Here is a 17053-nt window from a genome sequence, read left to right as displayed (position 1 = left end):
ATGGTATTTTAAATATCACCTTACTGTACAAGGTAATTTCTGCTTTAGAGTTCTGCGAGGGTTTACAAATTATTCAAGCTTTTTGTCATTCTGGCAGGTGGAAGGTGGAAATGCATGCAGCCCCATTCTTTGACAAAAAGTAAATGCTAACCTGGTTTGGTGAGGCTCCATCTAAGCAGACAGAGAGAGGTGATTCTGCTCTGTTCTGGGGAGTCTGGTCTGAAATCAGCAGAGCTCTCTGGTCCTGGGGATGCGGGGCAAGGGGCATGGCTGGGGGCAGGAAGGGAGATCGTTCTTCTTGGCAGCAGCAAGCTGGAGATTGGCTTGACCCATCTCATCAACTTGCACTCTAATTTAGGTGCTCTGAGTCACCTCTGGAAGAGCCTACTTATGTCTGATAATTATGCTGGAAGCTTAAGGAGGCTGTCCATCTAAATTGTGTACCTAAAGTTAGACCCATAAGTACTCCCCACTGATAGTCAAATCCTTCCTGCCTTTTTTTTTTTACTTTTTTTTTTACCTTTTTTTTTTTTTTTACTGATACAGACCTTTTAAAGCAGTGATGTAGTTGAATTGGGTGATTGTTGGCTTGCAATTTGATATTCAGTGCAAATTTGAACATTACTATAATGTTATTAAATTATCTAAAATACCCTACTTTAGTATGAGATTTTTTTTTGAAGAATCAGTGGCTTTTCTGTTTTGCTTTTTAGTTCCACATTTTTGGAAGCAACAATATAATCTGGGAATTTACCTAAAAATATTAAGCATGATCAAAATTCCTCTCCCCTGAGATTATCTTCTGTGTTTTTTTGGGCAAATAGTAGCTTTAAAGCTTATATAAATGTATGTATGTGTATATATATATACACATTTATATATATATAAATGTTTATCTTACAAAATGCTACTTCAGGATAGCAAGTAACCTGGTAAACATGTTAGAACTTGTTCTTTTATTCCAGATATACATACTACATGTAAACTATATTTAAAATGTTTCAAAACCACTTTTTTAAGAGTTGATAGCTATTCCTGGTTTTCTACAAATGCATTTTAGGGGCATGTTAATTCATGGCTTCTGGTTTGCCCACCTCATTTATTATGTCAGTTAAGCTGTTGATAACAGACCAATTGTAAATTGGGTTATTTGATTTCAGCATTGCATTAATAATTGTCATTTTACTTTGATCAATAATTTTTTTCAATAAGATTTATTATTTTTAAAGTTTTAAATTGTTTTTACATTGCTATGGTTGTAAGTCCTACGTAGGTTGAATGCCATTGCCCTGTTCTGGAGTCGACATCAGCATCACATGCCGTTGTCTGCGTGAGGAAAAACCCAGCTACTGTTACTTTCAGCAGTATGGTGGTTTGATGCTGGGTCTGTGGAGGAATGAATTTGGTGGCAGTTGGGGAGTAGAAGAGCCTGCAAATGATCCAGTGCTTAAGTTGAGCTACAGAGGAACTTGTGACAGCATGTACTCTTAATCTGTATTACACCATGTCTAGCATATATGTACCAGCAAATGACATATCTATGTATCACAGTTCTGATTTAATCATTGCTCTAATTACTGTGATGGATTATATATTCACAGGCACAGTTAGTTGATCTGAAGTCTGAACTGACAGAAACGCAGGCAGAGAAAGCGGTATTGGAAAAGGAAGTGCATGATCAGCTTTTGCAACTCCATGCTGTTCAACTTCAGCTGCATGCCAAAACTGGTCAGAGTGTTGATTCTGGGGCTATCAAGGCAAAACTGGTGAGTATGGTGGCTTGAATGGAGGATTATGTTATACTTTCCCCTCTCCTGGCTGAAGTTCTTCCCTGGAAGGTGCGAATAAGCTGGTTACAAATTTTCAGTTTAAAAATGTTAGAGTTAACTTTTTATTTTTTTAAAAAAATTTGTAGTTGGTTGTTAGAAGCCATTAAAATAACATAAATAACATCAAAATAATGAATAAGAATTTAATAAGTTGTTTTTACATAAACCGTTTTTTAGTGGTTTCTTAAAGTAGAATAAGAAAATATTTTGGTGGTTTATAAAGCTTTTCTGGAGACAGAATTTGCAAAAGATAATAGTTTCCAATATACAAATACAACCAAATCTTTATGTATCTTAAAAAAGTCTAAAGTTAGGTTAGTCTATTGTTTTTATTGTAGTTATAGTCTGATAAGAGTAAGAATGGGATTGTTTTGCCATACAGAGAGAGGGTAGATGGCATCAGAGTCCTCTCTCTGTTGTCATTCTCTCTCTTTAAGAATGCTGCAGGTGCATCTACGGTGCTATCTATTGCTACATGCAGCAGACTGTCATCAAAGAACTCAATAAACCACTGATAGTTTTGTATTATTTGCTTTTTAGAAACTTAAACCTTTACAAAGACCACCAAAAGTTAACAATAATTAATCTGTGCAATTAGTTGGCATTGACTGATAACCAGAGTGTAGTCTACCTTGTTACTAGCCACAGCACAGATTCAGGCTCTAATACTGAGACTTTGTAAATTAGAAAAGAAAAGTAATGTTGTATAGATTGTGGTTTCTAACTGTTGGCATAAATCAAAGTCTAGCTCTCTGGCTGTTTTTAAAATTGCTTCACAGGTTCGTTGCAAATACCTAGTCCCAACATATGTGGATTAGATTAGTCTCCTCTGCTATTTTGTCCTGTTAATTAATGTATAATTAAACACAGTAATAGGCTATAAGGCTTAAAGGCTATCTAGGCTAATCACTGAACAACAGGAGTAACCCAAATTCTTCTTGTTTCAGATCCAAAAGCTATAATTGAATTAGAGTTATGTTCCTAGGTCTACATACTTGCATATTCAGTGTAAGAGTAACATTTTCCGGATTGTCTGCACATAATTTATTCTGTATTGAATTATGGGTTAAGCATGATGAAGTTTCTTCAGAGCTGTTAATAATTGTTATGGCCCTGTAAATAAGCATTAGTTAAACATCACCAGCATTTTGTAAGTGTTAGGCTGCAGGTTTACATGTAGCAATTTTTTTAAATCACTCAACACATCACTGTGAGTGATTTAGGTCCCTAAATTTTATTAGTGAGACTTAACTTCTGAGTGACATAGAGAGTAATACTTTTAACCTTTTCGTTTCTCCTTACCTTGTTATAAACAATTTCTAAAGATATATTAAATCTCCATGCTATTGACAGCAGTCTTTTTCCCACAGGTGACAATAAATACATTTTACTTGCATTGTTTCAGATTTTATCTGTGTTGAAATTGAATTTATTAACAGCCTAGACAGATATTCTCTCCTTAATTCCAGTTAGTTCCTCCTTTTTTATAAACATCAGGGCTAATCTTTTGAGTTTGCTTTACTTTGCCTTTAGGGATTTCATAGTTCTAATGGAGAGAAACTCACTTTTAAACTGTTGTAGATACAGAAAGCTATAAAGGTCAGGGCAGCTTGAACAAGAAAAACTGAAGCTGCTTAAATGACAATACAATGGGAAGTCTGAGTTTTAGGTAAATAAAAACTTCGGTGCTGACCTTCTGGCAGTCAGAAAGCCTCTGAGGGCGAAGAGGGACTGTCTCAACATAATATGCAATGGGGAAGTAAAGTTCTGTACTAGTTAACTTCCTGCTTTCTTTGTTAACGACAACCACTCTTCTTTTGTATGTAGACTCAGCATAAATGGGTGCTCTGCAAACTGTAAAATTGTACATAGTGGTGAACTAGGACATTTTTGTATGTTTCAGATTGCTAAGCAACTGATAACATCATGTAGTTTAGGCTGAATCCCTTTTTAGGGGTGGTGTATCTGCTTAGTCCAGGCACAATAACTCTTTCTTTGTAAGAGTGTGAAGTTGCCTAGTGGATTTTTTTTTCTTGAGTTTTGCAGTTGATACATCTTTTTTGCTACTTCTCCCTGTCCTTTATGTCCCTCTTGTAATACATATGTTGTTATTCTTTCTGAAAGGAAAAAAATCTATTATCTGTATAACAGATGTTATATTACAGAATATATTTCCTATGATACTTTCAAAACTGCTTTCATGAATTTCACATTATCTTGCTATTCTTTACAGAGATTCTTGGTATTTTAGGAGAAGGTATTGTTTTCAATACTACAATAAGGTTAAAATTTTTAATAAGATTTTTAATGACTTTCACTGCAACATACCAAAATGGCTGCTAAGTACAATTATAGCAGTGTGCTTGTTCTTTATGCCTTCTAATGAAGTACAGAGTCTGCTGGTAAATGTCTTTTGGAATAAGTCATTTATGTTGTTGTATTTTCTTGAAGTTTCTATTGCCTGTTTCTCTAATTATGGAACTCTTTTCTTCTGTCTTAAGTCTGTCCTTTCTGTGGATGAAATGGTAAGTATGCTGATTGCCTTTTTTTATGTTTAAGCAGTGCTTTTGTTTTGTGCAACAACTTCTATGTGTTGGCCTCAGAAACTGGCAAAACAGATCTGGCTTTTTCCTTCTTCCTGTCTGTTGGCAAGATGCTGTGTAAAGAATTTTCTTTGCCTTTTAGTTTTCCTTTTCTAGTTTTCATGTCCTCTTTCCTAAGTCTGTGTGTGTTTTATTTATTATTGTTACAGCTAATTTGGGGTGATACCTGACAACTTGACATTCTGAAAGATTGTGCTGGCAGTATCTCAAAAATTTTTAAGGTGTTATACAATTTCTAAAGCATAAACACTGTACACATCTATCAGTGTAATATGAAGTATTTTATATATTGTATTTTAAAAAAAAATCCTGTCAACTTTTCCTTGTTTTCCCTTTTCTCAGGGGAGATTTATGGGCGTGCTTTAATGTGATTTACTGGCTTGTGTAACAGCCCAAAGCATATAAACTCAATAATACATAGATAAGAAGAAGAGGTGATACAAAGTTAATTTTTCTCTTTCGGTCTTTCATGGTGATAGACTTGAAAGGTTTTTAAACAGCTTTTCCAATTTTATTATGTTATATACCTCATTATCATTGCTCAGTATTTGTTCTTTGAAAAGCCACAGGATAGCTCGTAACTGTAAGCTTTGATCTTCAACATTGCAGTTGCATTTTTGGTTTGGTGGTTTTTTTTAATGACCAACAGAAAACACAGTTTTTTCTGTTTTGCAGAACCTATGCAATACTATGAACACTAGAAAGCATGAAATGATTCTGTAACTTCATCAATTTTTTTTAAAGATTTTTGGAGACTTACCACATCTCGTGACAGTCGGTCAAAAAAAGACATGTTCTTTCAGTACATCTTCAGATATTCTGTATTGCAAACCTTTGATTTTTCTTTGTGGTGATCAATTGGAGACAGTCCGGAGTAGCATTAAGAATGGCTTCTGGGTATAATTTTCCACCTCTGTCACAGAGTAATAGTCATAGTAATGGAGAAAATAGGAAAACACAATTCTGTGGGATTACATTGTTCCTCATATTTTAGGTATAACATTTAAAATGCATGACTAAAAGTGATACCACTTAGAAATATAACATTTGACTTTCTGTTTAAAGTTAATTTGAATGATGAATCAAATTCAGAGAAAATAAATGGAAAATTTCAGTCTTAATGAGAGTTTTTAACCTGGCTACTTTGTATAAATACAATAGAGTGCTACATGGAATTGGCTAGGGTAAGCAAATATCTTGGATCACTTTAGCAATTCACCTTTCTGGGAGAGGTTGGAATTCTTCTCCCAAGGTGTATTTCAGATACATCAAAGAACTCATGCATCTCTAAAGCTTTTTTCTGAATAGAAAACAGGACTGGTACATTCTAACAAATTACTTGCAAAGATACTATGAATTTTTAGCTTATGACTTCCTATTCAGTAAAGAAATCATAAAAATATCCAATGAGGAAGAAAATGGAAGTTTGGGTGTGAATAACGTACCTTCATATGCCTGTCAAATTCTAGTCTTTGTCTTTTTATATTTGTCAAATAAAAGATGTTCTAAAAGTGAGCACACGCACAAACAGGGGGCCTATACTATTTAGAGCAATATTGGCAATATGTACATAGCTAACTTAAGTGTTACAGGAACACTGTATCTGTATACGGACTCTCCCGCTACTGTGAATCGAGTGTTATGTCTGAACTGTGACCCTTCTTACAGCTAAAGTGTGTGGCAGAGGCAACGCAGCGCGTTGGCACTCTTGAATTCTTGTAATTGCCCTTTGGCTACTGGCAGTAGATGTTAATTAAAATAGCCCAAGACCGTCATAATAATAGAATTGCTATAGTTTTAGAAACTCCTGTTCTCCAAATGTCAAAATTCTTGGCTTACGAGTGATCCTGCAGTTCAGAAAGAGATTTGTTGAAGAGTCATCTCACAAGACAGCCCCCAACACAAAGGCCAGAGACCAGAAGCAGCTTTGTGTGACAGGTTTTCTAACACGCATGTGGAGTCAAACCTGATCTGAAACTGGGTCAGTACGGGAATTACAGGAAGCGAAATGCCAGCGATTCAAGCAATCTTTGTGCCACTCCTCCTGAGCAGTATGCTAGGCAATTTGTGGCCAATATGCATATACATGTAACGTACTCCATTCATTTCACCTGATACAAATACTTAACAGATGAGGGAGATTGTAGAGTCCATCAAATTCAGAGTTGTCTTTCTGGCAAATAGCTATAAATGCCTACATATACCTATTGTGAAAATACCTCTCTTTGGAAGGACCAACCTTTCTTAATATCTCAAATGTGGTAATATCAGCCATATTCATGGTTTTATATCCAGGCTTGGAATAAGTGGAATTGTGAATAAGCTTATTCACAATTTGATAACAGATTTGTCTTGCCAGTTCTGTAAAATTTTGTTTCTGTCCTTTCGCTTTTTTAGTAGGAGCTCCTGGTTTTATTTGTTTAATAATGTAATTGGTTCAAGTACAAAGAACACTTCTAAGGTACTCTGAATGTTTTCAAAAACGTGTTATGGTGAACTTAGTTTTTATTGCTATTTCAGTTGATGGACATTTTTAAAAGGGAACAGTAATAGATCCTGTCTCTCTACTGTTTTCCTGGTTTGCGGTGGTTTTTTTCCCCCCACTTTGTAAAAGGGATATAAAAAAGATATAAAATATACAAGTAATCAGATGTGCTCTTCTTAAAGTAGATTTCAAAGAATAGCAATCTGACTTGAGCATACTAATTCCTTTGACTGTGGTACTCTGGGAATTAGAAAAGATAATGACTGTGCATTTTCTGTACATTTGAGATGGACCACTAGGGAAGTAATTTGTATTTCCATAATTCCTTTTTCATGAGGGGGGTGGGGGGGAAGGTATGTTTCTTAGAGTGGTTTTTGTGTGTTTGGTTTTTTTTTTTTAAACAAAGGTATTTTGCACTAACTTCTCTTTTAAGTTTTGTCAAGGTAGGCATCTTCATGTGTAGAATCTCTAGCTTTATTTTTGTGGTCTTCAGAGTCTGATTTGGAAATGTCCATGGCTGGACATTTGGTTGTTTGCATGAAAATAATTGTCATTTTAAGGATATACAGACTTAAAGAACATTTCCTTGACATCTGGTCATACTAAAAATTGTATTAAAATCGTTAAAGAATATTATCAAATTGAAATATTTAGTGATTTTAATTTTAAAAATAATCTTCTCTCTCATTGCATGAATCTTATATTTGAACACAGGAGAAAGTGAGGACGATATTCAGGCTACTTAAATTTTGCCACCTATGTGTGACAGAGAGAAGGAAGCACTGTTGCTAGTTTCAGTCCTTGGACTTTGAACCAGTATATGCATTTTGTGCTAAAGAGTTGCAAGCTGGATAAAAATCATGTCAGGAGCACAAAGTTGAATGCAAGGCTTCCTTTCCTGCAAGGGGAGTGTACAAACCACTAGCTGCAGTGCCAGAGTCCCTGCTTTCATTTTTTTCCTGCATGCATGTCCTGTACACAGGAGAGTTACTGTTTAAGCACACACAAAGTGAAGTAAGTGCTCTTTCATGATTAACTTTGATAAAAGCTTTCAACTTTTTTCTTTTTTTTTTTTTTTTAAGGAAAGGGAACTTGAAGCTAACAAGAAAGAAAAAGTAAAAGAAGCTCAGCTGGAAGCTGAGGTGAAGTTGCTGAGGAAGGAAAATGAAGCTCTTCGTAGACACATAGCTGTGCTTCAGGCTGAGGTTTATGGAGCAAGATTGGCAGCCAAGTATTTAGATAAGGAACTAGCTGGAAGGTATGTAAAGTCAATCTGTGTCCCTTAGCATGAGATGTTTTTTGTTGTTGTTTTCTTCCTTTGCATCCCCAGAGGCAGGTCTAAAGTTAAGACTAAGTAGGAAAAGTCTTACATTTGCAGTTAATTGAACAAAAGGAAGAAACAAAAAATCCCCACAGTTACTGCACTTGCACTAGTTGCTGCGTGACTGTGTGCTGTAGCCAGATGAAGTGTGTGAATTGTACAATACATTGATTTTTCAGTTGTAAAACAGCATGTTGTTTTACTTTCTTTGTCATTATGTAGGGTCCAGCAGATTCAGTTACTGGGCCGAGATATGAAGGGACCTGCTCATGACAAGCTCTGGAATCAACTTGAAGCAGAAATACACCTTCACCGCCACAAAACCGTTATTAGAGCTTGTCGAGGTCGAAATGATCTAAAACGACCAATGCAAGCACCACCAGGACATGTAAGTTGAAAAGATGAGCCATTCCTCCATAATTTCCAGCATTTGTGGAAAACAAATAAGAGTTATTTCTTCATTTTTGTGATTGTTTTCACTTCAGTATTGTGTTCTTTCAAATGTCACTTCTAAATATATAATTCTTTGGTATGCTGAAGGACAGTTCCATGCTGAATAGCATGTCCCCATAAATGACCATGAAAGATGATACAATTCCTTTGACTTACCTAGGAACACTCAATCCTTTTGAAAACTGAGCCTCTGCTGTGTGTGTATAAATATGAATTTAACAGCATAATTTTGTTACCTTGGTTTCAAAATGTGGAGCTAACTTATTTACAAAAAACAAGAACAACATTTTTAGGATTACATTGAACTGAAATTCATTTTTAAAAATTTGTTAAAGGCTAGATAAATTGACACTCTGTAAAATAATTGATTTGGGTTTTTTTCCTCCAAAAGGTACTTTTAAAAATAAAACCTTTAAAAGGCATTTCACTGTAGGTAGCCTTGGTAGAACTCACGCAACTTGGCACATGACCTGTTAATCACCCCAGTGTTCAGTGCATAAAACCAAATATTTTCAGGAAAGTGCTTTACTTTGATCTTTCTAAATACCTTAGTTGGTCAGATGGATCTCACTGCCTGTGTTGTTAATTGCATATAAAATATTGGTGGACAAATACCTATATGTGTGATTTTAAGGGTATGCATAATGGCAACAGCGGCTTAACAAAAGCAAAATAAATACCTTGATTTATTTAGTCTCTCTTTTAGTTTTGAGTTGAATGGCTTTTGGTATGGTTTGTTTTTATTACAATAAAAATAAACTTGAGCAGGCAACCTCTTCCTTGGGACTATTACATCTTCTATCATTTGATTAGTTTTAAATTGCAGTTACGTCATATAACTTTTCAGCAGTGATCAGCATTCCTTCATGTAGTCCCTTATATTTTCAATATGTAGCTGATTTCCTTCTTTTGAAGTTAAGTTCTGTGTTGCGCATTGCTCAGCACTGAAATAATTGAAATAAATTATTCTCATCAGGAGTGCATAGTGAGGAATCTTTTCTGATTTCATACCCTGTCTGTAAAGGGGCACTGTAAGTTTGTCCTGCGTGGAGCTAGTCTAAAACTCTGTTGCTGCTATACTGCCTGTATACAATTGAAAAAAAAAAAAAAAAACAAAAGGCAGAAATGCATCACTTTTTGGTTCACACATTTATATTTATGCTATGTTTGTTTTTTATCAAACTAGGATCCTGATGCCTTAAAGAAGAGTCAAGGTGTTGGTCCAATCAGAAAAGTTTTGCTAGTTAAAGAAGACCATGAAGGACTAGGAATTTCAATCACAGTAAATACTTGCATTTATTTTCCATGACACAGAAGAAGCAATTTAAATTTGTATTTGTACTTCTGTAAAATATGTGGATCAGTGAATGTATTGTTAGAACACAGGAAAAAAGCATACACAAATCCATAGCTATGGTCATAGAACTTGAAGACTCATTTTGATAGATTAGGAAATAGGTAACTGCTACTTTATGTAAAACTTACGATTTCAGTGATGTCTAGGGTGTAGACACTTTAGCAGATTAGCCAATGGTGAATTTCAGGTGTGATAAGTCTGTAGAAGAGCAGAAACAATCTTGAGAACTAAATTCCAAAGCTTAGCTGTTGTGCTTGTAACTTTTTTTTTAAAGTATCGGTATTGGCATCTCACACCTAACAAAAGCTGTATTAACTTTTTACAACAAATTTTGAAAATTCTGACTATTATACTTTTATTCTAAATATGAATATTGTTTCTTGCAAGTCAATATGGTGCCTGATATGCTTTTTTAATAAGGTTTTGATGTTGTCTCATCAGCTTGTATATGATGTTATACTGTTGTTATTATTCAGAATTGTCTCCTTTGACTCTTTGAGTATGTATTTGAAATTTGTCCATCCCTTGGTGGGGAGAAGAATTAAGGGAAGCATCTCATGTGTTCTTTTTACGCATTCTTTTTGTCTGAAGCATGCTTTCTAATTTTCTATAATAAAAGTTGAAACAAGCACTTTAAGAGCAAGTACCAGAACGTTGATTTTATGCTAGTGGGCATCTCAGTTAATTAAAATCTACTTTTTTTTAATAGGGTGGGAAGGAGCATGGTGTTCCAATACTGATCTCTGAAATCCATCCTGGACAACCTGCTGATCGATGCGGAGGACTGCATGTTGGTGATGCTATTCTGGCAGTAAATGGAGTTAATCTGAGAGATGCAAAACATAAAGAAGCTGTAACTATTCTTTCCCAACAGGTCAGTGGGGACCTGTTGTCCATAGGCACATTTAGGTGCTTCCTGTGTTCTGCCTATTGAATTACCTTGAATTTTAATGTTTTCTGTTAAGCACAGTGTTATGCTAAGCTACAGTGATTCCTGAAGCTGTATCACCTTACACTTTATCCTCTTATGTCTTGCTATTTAAGGAGAAAAATGCTGGGTCAGTACTGGTTCAGTTAAACTCATGTATGGGCTAATGATTCTTCAGTAAGGCTGGTAGAAATCAGCTTGTTACATTGCCCCACAGAAATAATTATTTAGTGACATACGTTTTATTCTTTTATGACTGGACAGCTCCAGCCGAACAATGTTTCTCGTATGTTTTGTGGTCTAGAATCTTCTTCCCGCCTTGCTTCCCATTTTCAGACAGTTAACAGGTGCACTTAATTTGCCAGAAAACTTACTCGTTAGAAGTCACTGTTTGAAATGTATTGGCATATAACTAAGAAATTCAGGTAACTTTGGTAAATCTTAGCTATAGAGCTGTACTTTTTTGGTCAGTAAAAACTTAATTCAGATACATATCCAAAATATTCAACACAACTCTAAATGTGTTTACAACAGTAAAATGTATTTGTTTTAGTAACTAGCTCATCTCGGTAATCCTATTACATGGCTGTGCAGTAGTAAGTAAATTTGTAATTTCGTTGCATTTTAGAGAGGCGAGATTGAATTTGAAGTAGTGTATGTTGCTCCAGAAGTTGATTCAGATGATGAAAATGTAGAATATGAGGATGAGAGTGGACACCGTTATCGTTTATATCTTGATGAATTGGAAGAAGGTGCAAATTCAAGTTCTGATAGGAAAGATGCAAATGTGGATGTCAAACCCTCACAAGGTAAACCTTCTAAAATGTGTTACATGCAGTTTAATTCGGAAGTCTCAATATGCAAACCAGTTTCTGGAAAACACTTTTTATATTCATTGTAAAATTAATCCACTGTTAATTCAATTAACCTACTAGTAGACTGTCAGCTCTTTTGGTTGGTCCCTCACTTATTGGCCTGGTTTACTTAGATACAACTGAATTAACTGAATTAATTTGTGGGGGTTTTTTTGTGATCGCCTTTTCCCAAAGGTTGAAATTCAAATTTATTCTTATCTTTTCCTGACTCTGGTCTAGGAGTAGTTAATTCCCCTTGACACTTCATGTTGTTGGCTTCTTCAAATGCATTTTTTAGATCGGAGAGGTATAGAAACAGTTCTGTTTTCCTGTCATACTACGTTCTGCTAAAAGCCTATTAGCTCTTATTTTAGTAGTCATTTCAGCACACTTTCCAGTTTCTGAAATAAGGCTCACTGATCTGTCCTTCCCAAGATTACTTCTCTTCCTTAAATAAAATTTCTTTTTAACTTGCAGTGTTTGATAAGAAACCAAATATTGATGGACATGAAAATGGAGACCTGGGGAATTCAGTTGAAGCTCGGTTAGAAGACACTGCACCCAAATTAGCCCGTTCTGCTGAGTCTTTATCCTAAAAACAAACAAAAAATCAACTGGACAGGTCCCGTCTTTGGGAACAATTGATAATAAATATTGACTGCTCCAAGTTGCATATACTAGTGTAGGTTGTAAAAGGATGATTAAATGTCAAAGGGAACTGTATTATTGTTGCCTGGAAAAAAGGCGGTTACCTCAGGGCTTCATTGTGAGCAATTCTAAATGTGGAAAACTGTCTTTTGCGTGACACACAGTAGTTATCTAACACATGGCATGTGAAATGAATTTTCTTTTAATAATAAGCACCAAAGCATGGGATTTCTAAAAAGGATAACCTCAGTACATTCAACTTTTAATCTCACTGATGTCCCCAAGGAAGTAGAATAAGATGTGGCCAGCTTCATTTTGACCCTCTGATGTTTTAAAGTGACAACTGATGTTCAGTTTGGTGTGAAACAAGCTTTAACTCTAGAAGGTTGAGGGGGGGGCAACTGTACTATTGATCCATGAGCTTTGTACTTAGGATTTTTGAACGGTAACTTTTAAAAGAAAGCATTTTTTTTTCTCAGAATAATAAAAACCGGAGCTTTTATTTGAGCAAAGACTGTCAAAACCCAAATGGGGCAGTGGAGTACTTGCTAATCATGATCCTTCAGCCCATGATCATTTTATGAGTGAGATTTTTGGCATTGTTGTTTTAATGAATTCACTGCCAATTGTTCCATTTGAAACCTCCTCCAAAAGTATTTAAACAGAGTATTATGGGGTTTTAAAAGCAAAATTAGTTTAAAAAATACTCACAATTATGTGGGCCCTTTGGTATTTTTTTTCTGAGCATCATCAATTTAGTGTTCATTCTTGAATGGATATGATTACTGCTAATGCGGAGTGGTTTGAGTTGGTCATCATTAGCTTGACCTTATGAAATGCTGAGTGCTTTTGATGGGTATTGAACATATTTGTTTCACATTAATCTTTAAAGAAGTGAAAGTTGAGTGCACAGTACTTTACAGGAGGTGCTCAGAATCATATGGTGTCTGGCCCTATCTGTGTTATGGCAGTCATATTAACCTATAATTGTCTTACTGTTGAAACAAAATGTTACTCCTTTTGTAAAAGCACTGTATCTTAAAATAGCTTTTAATTGGTGTACATATAAAGGCCCACGGCATGGCTGCAAATGGGAATGTTGAGGATGGTTTCTTGGCCAGTTTCTCATGCTCCATTTGTAGACCTGTTGGTGAAGTGCAGCACTGTCCACATGCAAGCTCTACATTGTAATCGCATTTATTATTTCAGCATGCAATTCCAGCTTTCTTGTTCACTGCTCTGCAGGCTGTTGAACTGTAATGTGAAAAGATAAGATTTTGTACATTGAGAGAGGAACTAATGTGAAAAGACATCTTTGCGAGTGTTACTCTGTGGGATGTACATACATAAGAAAAAACCTCAAAGGCCTTTAGAGTAACACCAACTAATCTTATGTTCTAAATTGTGATGTAGAACACAGTTACTTGTCTCTCCTAGAAGCACTATATATATGTTTATAGAAAAAGCCTAAAAATGTATATACTTTATTCAAAGATTTTGCTATTTATAAATCCCTTAACTTTGCTATTTACATGATCGTTTTGTGTGTGTGTGCGTGCGCGCATGAGTTCCACTTACTCAGTGGAATAACATTATTTGGTTCATTTTTTATAATAGTCCTTGTCATACAGTATACCGTTAAAAGTTTTTGAAATAGTCGAAACTGTACAGTTTTCACCAAACAGAAACTAGTACTTAAAAATAAAGCTGTGTGAAGAAGAAACAGGTCCCCAGGCATGTTTCTTTTTCTGAAGCTTCAGAAACTTGAGGACACATTGGCTGCGTGTTAGCAGATAAATCCACTGCCATAACTTTGCATCCAGATTTGTGTTTTTCCCACAGTTACTCAAGCAGAGCGCACTCTGAAACTTTCTGTGGCCTGGACACTCAATGTCCTCTCTGTCAGAGAGGATAGTTCAAAGCCAAGTAGTGATCTTCCTTTCTTTGAAAATCACCGCTGTATGAAATCTTGCTGCAGCTCTAAGAAATGAGGCTCATCCAACTAGTCTAGTGACTTCTAAAAAAGGCATTAAATTTGCCTGTACAGTTTCCCTTTATTTGAGGGAAAGGTGAAATTTTTAATTTATTCATTCTTCCTTACTTCTTGGCACACCTTATTTTCCACTTAATGCTTTTGATCAGTTTTAGCCTGAAGTGGGAGAATGTAACATTCCTTGTCCACCAGTTTCTCATGATGCTGTTCTCTTTTCTTCATCTTCTGGAAGTTGCTGGACCCTTTCTCTGCTCTTACCTTGTCTATTTTTAACCTATATGTGAGATCAACAGAAGGAACAATTGCTGAGGAATTGAGATTTGAGTAGGCAAATCAGGTAGCAGTAAATTATCACCAGATTTCCTTCCCTGTAGTTTTTATAACCTTTATTTAGAAAGCCCTGAATGGGAGGATTTTGCTCAGACACTACAGTCTGTCTCCATGTACACCATACTTCCTACCAGCTGATTTAACATACTGGTTTATTGTAGTCGTACTGAGATGCTGAGAGATTAATATTTAAACTGAGAAAAGTTTTGCAAATTTGGATTTCCAGATTCAATAGACAAATGTGTATTCTCCCCTTTGTCAGTAACTGGAAGACTCAGTCCTGCTGATTCCCAGAGGTTGAATGAATTAGACTTGGAAGAATTTCCGAGGAGAGTCAGTATTCAGACTTCATTTTTAATTTTTAATGTGTAAAATGGTTTACTTGTGTGTATATATATTTTTACTTAAAAAAAATAAAATAATATTCTAAAGAGAATTTTGCCATTTTTTTTAGTAGATAATTCCTTGCCTATTAAAAAAAATCTGCAGTGAGACAATTGTATTTTAAGCTAAAGGTGGACAGTGTTTGTTGGTGTCTGGGACCAATGTTAATTAAGAGCATGTAAGTTAAGGAAAGTGCTTTATGGCAATAAATTTAACTCTGATCAAAGGCTGTATGTAGTATTTCCTTTGTAGAAGTGTATTCTTGGCAGTGAAGAGGGTTTGTATCTGTCTATATATGTTAATCCACAGTTGTATCAAACAAAATTCAGGTTTTCATTGTATCTGTCCAAACATTATTACATCATGGATTAATCTCATTTCTGTAGCAGATAGGACATTTTTGCAACAAATGTATACATCTAGTTAAGCTGAATATAATATATTTTTATTAGCCTGTAAATAAATACACTCTTCTGCATTGCACTGGTTTCTCCACCTAATTCAGACTGGCATTTAATTTTCTTGTGTTTTTATATATAAAATACAGACACCTAACTCTCTGTGATCTTTTTCTGTTAAGCATGTAGCACACCTGGCCAAAAAGCTAATATGAGGAAAACCAAAACTACATAACATGAAGTTTGACACTAATCCAGTCTTAGCCAGCAGTGCTTAATAGCCAAGTACATTTTTTAAAAGATAGAGTTACAGGGCATGTCTCAAATGTAATTATTTGAGATGTATTTTCTGCTGAATGTTTTTCAATAAAAGAAAAAAAAGGGAAATATTTGCAGTGTCTGGCTGATTAACAATACCATAAATATTGTGAAGCCTTTGGCTAAGAGCTATAAAGACCCAATCCTGTCAAGGGATGAAGTCATTTAGGTAAAATTGTGGAAACGGCCATTTTTCTTTTTTCTGTCTTTTTTTGTTTGTTTTCCATGCATTAGGAATAATAGGTATATTCTGATTTTTCCACTGAAGTTACAAAACACTTATCTTTAAGATATAATTTTTAGTCCTGATATTGAAGTCTTTTTGTTCAGACTAAGTGTCTGTTTTGTGTTTTGAATTATATTTTTTAAAAAATCATCTCTCACCTATACTTAAGTGGTCATCTTGCCCTAAAGCATCAAGTTCATCTCGATGAACAGAGAGCTCAAATCAAAGATAATGGTAACTGTGGTAGAAGTATAATTATGGTAGTACTTAAGGATTTATTGAGAACGTGGAAGTAGGGAGTAGAAGACTGGGAGGGTAGGAACTGTCTCAATAGACAAGCTGAGTCACATTGGAGGAAAAGATGTATAATGCAAAACTGGTGCAGGCTAGAACTGCAAGTATTTATTTTTTAGCTAATTTTTTTAGGAGGGTTTAGATATGGGTGACTTCAACAGATGGAAGAGGGAAAGGAGAGAAAACTTACACTTGGCTGAGCTGTCATGAAACAAGCAGAGGATTAGAGGCAGCTATGAATGAAGATGGAAACGGATGGAAAGAGGAGAAAAAAAAATTTCTGTGTCAGCTGGGGTCAAGGAAGATCATTCAGAATTTCTTTGTGTCCCAGTGCCCGACTGAAGGACCTCAGAGGCTGCTCCCAGTGACCATGATCACTGAATAGTCCTCTGCATTTTTTTCCAGAGATCCACACATGACAGAAAAGAGAAACGTGTCCTGACTCAGGGTATGTGTAGGGAGTCCATTTTTGCTGGTTAAAACCTCAGCTCAACGACCTGAAAAGAAAATTACCTAAAATATTTCAAGCTTGCCTTTTGTCCAGAGTGTGTCTTTTCCAATACGATGTGATCTCCAATTCTTCACAAACTGTAGAAGTTTCACAGCTGGAGGGGAACCCAGGAGTTGCGAAG

The 17053-nt window shown here is 35.4% G+C and overlaps 1 protein-coding gene across 1 annotated transcript in view; it reads left to right on the top strand.

Moving 5' to 3' along the window:
* The window catches only part of GOPC (golgi associated PDZ and coiled-coil motif containing), a 30421-nt gene extending 14602 nt beyond the window's left edge, over nucleotides 1-15819 (top strand). The window contains exons 2-8 of the mRNA XM_072855744.1: nucleotides 1602-1766; nucleotides 8000-8175; nucleotides 8461-8626; nucleotides 9878-9973; nucleotides 10758-10922; nucleotides 11605-11785; nucleotides 12308-15819. Coding sequence (XP_072711845.1) covers nucleotides 1602-1766; nucleotides 8000-8175; nucleotides 8461-8626; nucleotides 9878-9973; nucleotides 10758-10922; nucleotides 11605-11785; nucleotides 12308-12426 — 1068 coding nt within the window. The 3' untranslated portion in view covers nucleotides 12427-15819. The remainder of the gene's footprint in view (nucleotides 1-1601; nucleotides 1767-7999; nucleotides 8176-8460; nucleotides 8627-9877; nucleotides 9974-10757; nucleotides 10923-11604; nucleotides 11786-12307) is intronic.
* The last annotated feature ends 1234 nt before the right edge of the window (nucleotides 15820-17053 follow it).

Source organism: Ciconia boyciana, chromosome 3, assembly GCF_034638445.1.
Source record: "Ciconia boyciana chromosome 3, ASM3463844v1, whole genome shotgun sequence".
Classification (NCBI taxonomy): domain Eukaryota; kingdom Metazoa; phylum Chordata; class Aves; order Ciconiiformes; family Ciconiidae; genus Ciconia; species Ciconia boyciana.
The sequence above is the reverse complement of the archived record's forward strand: the minus strand, read 5'-3'. Positions and strand labels throughout refer to the sequence as shown.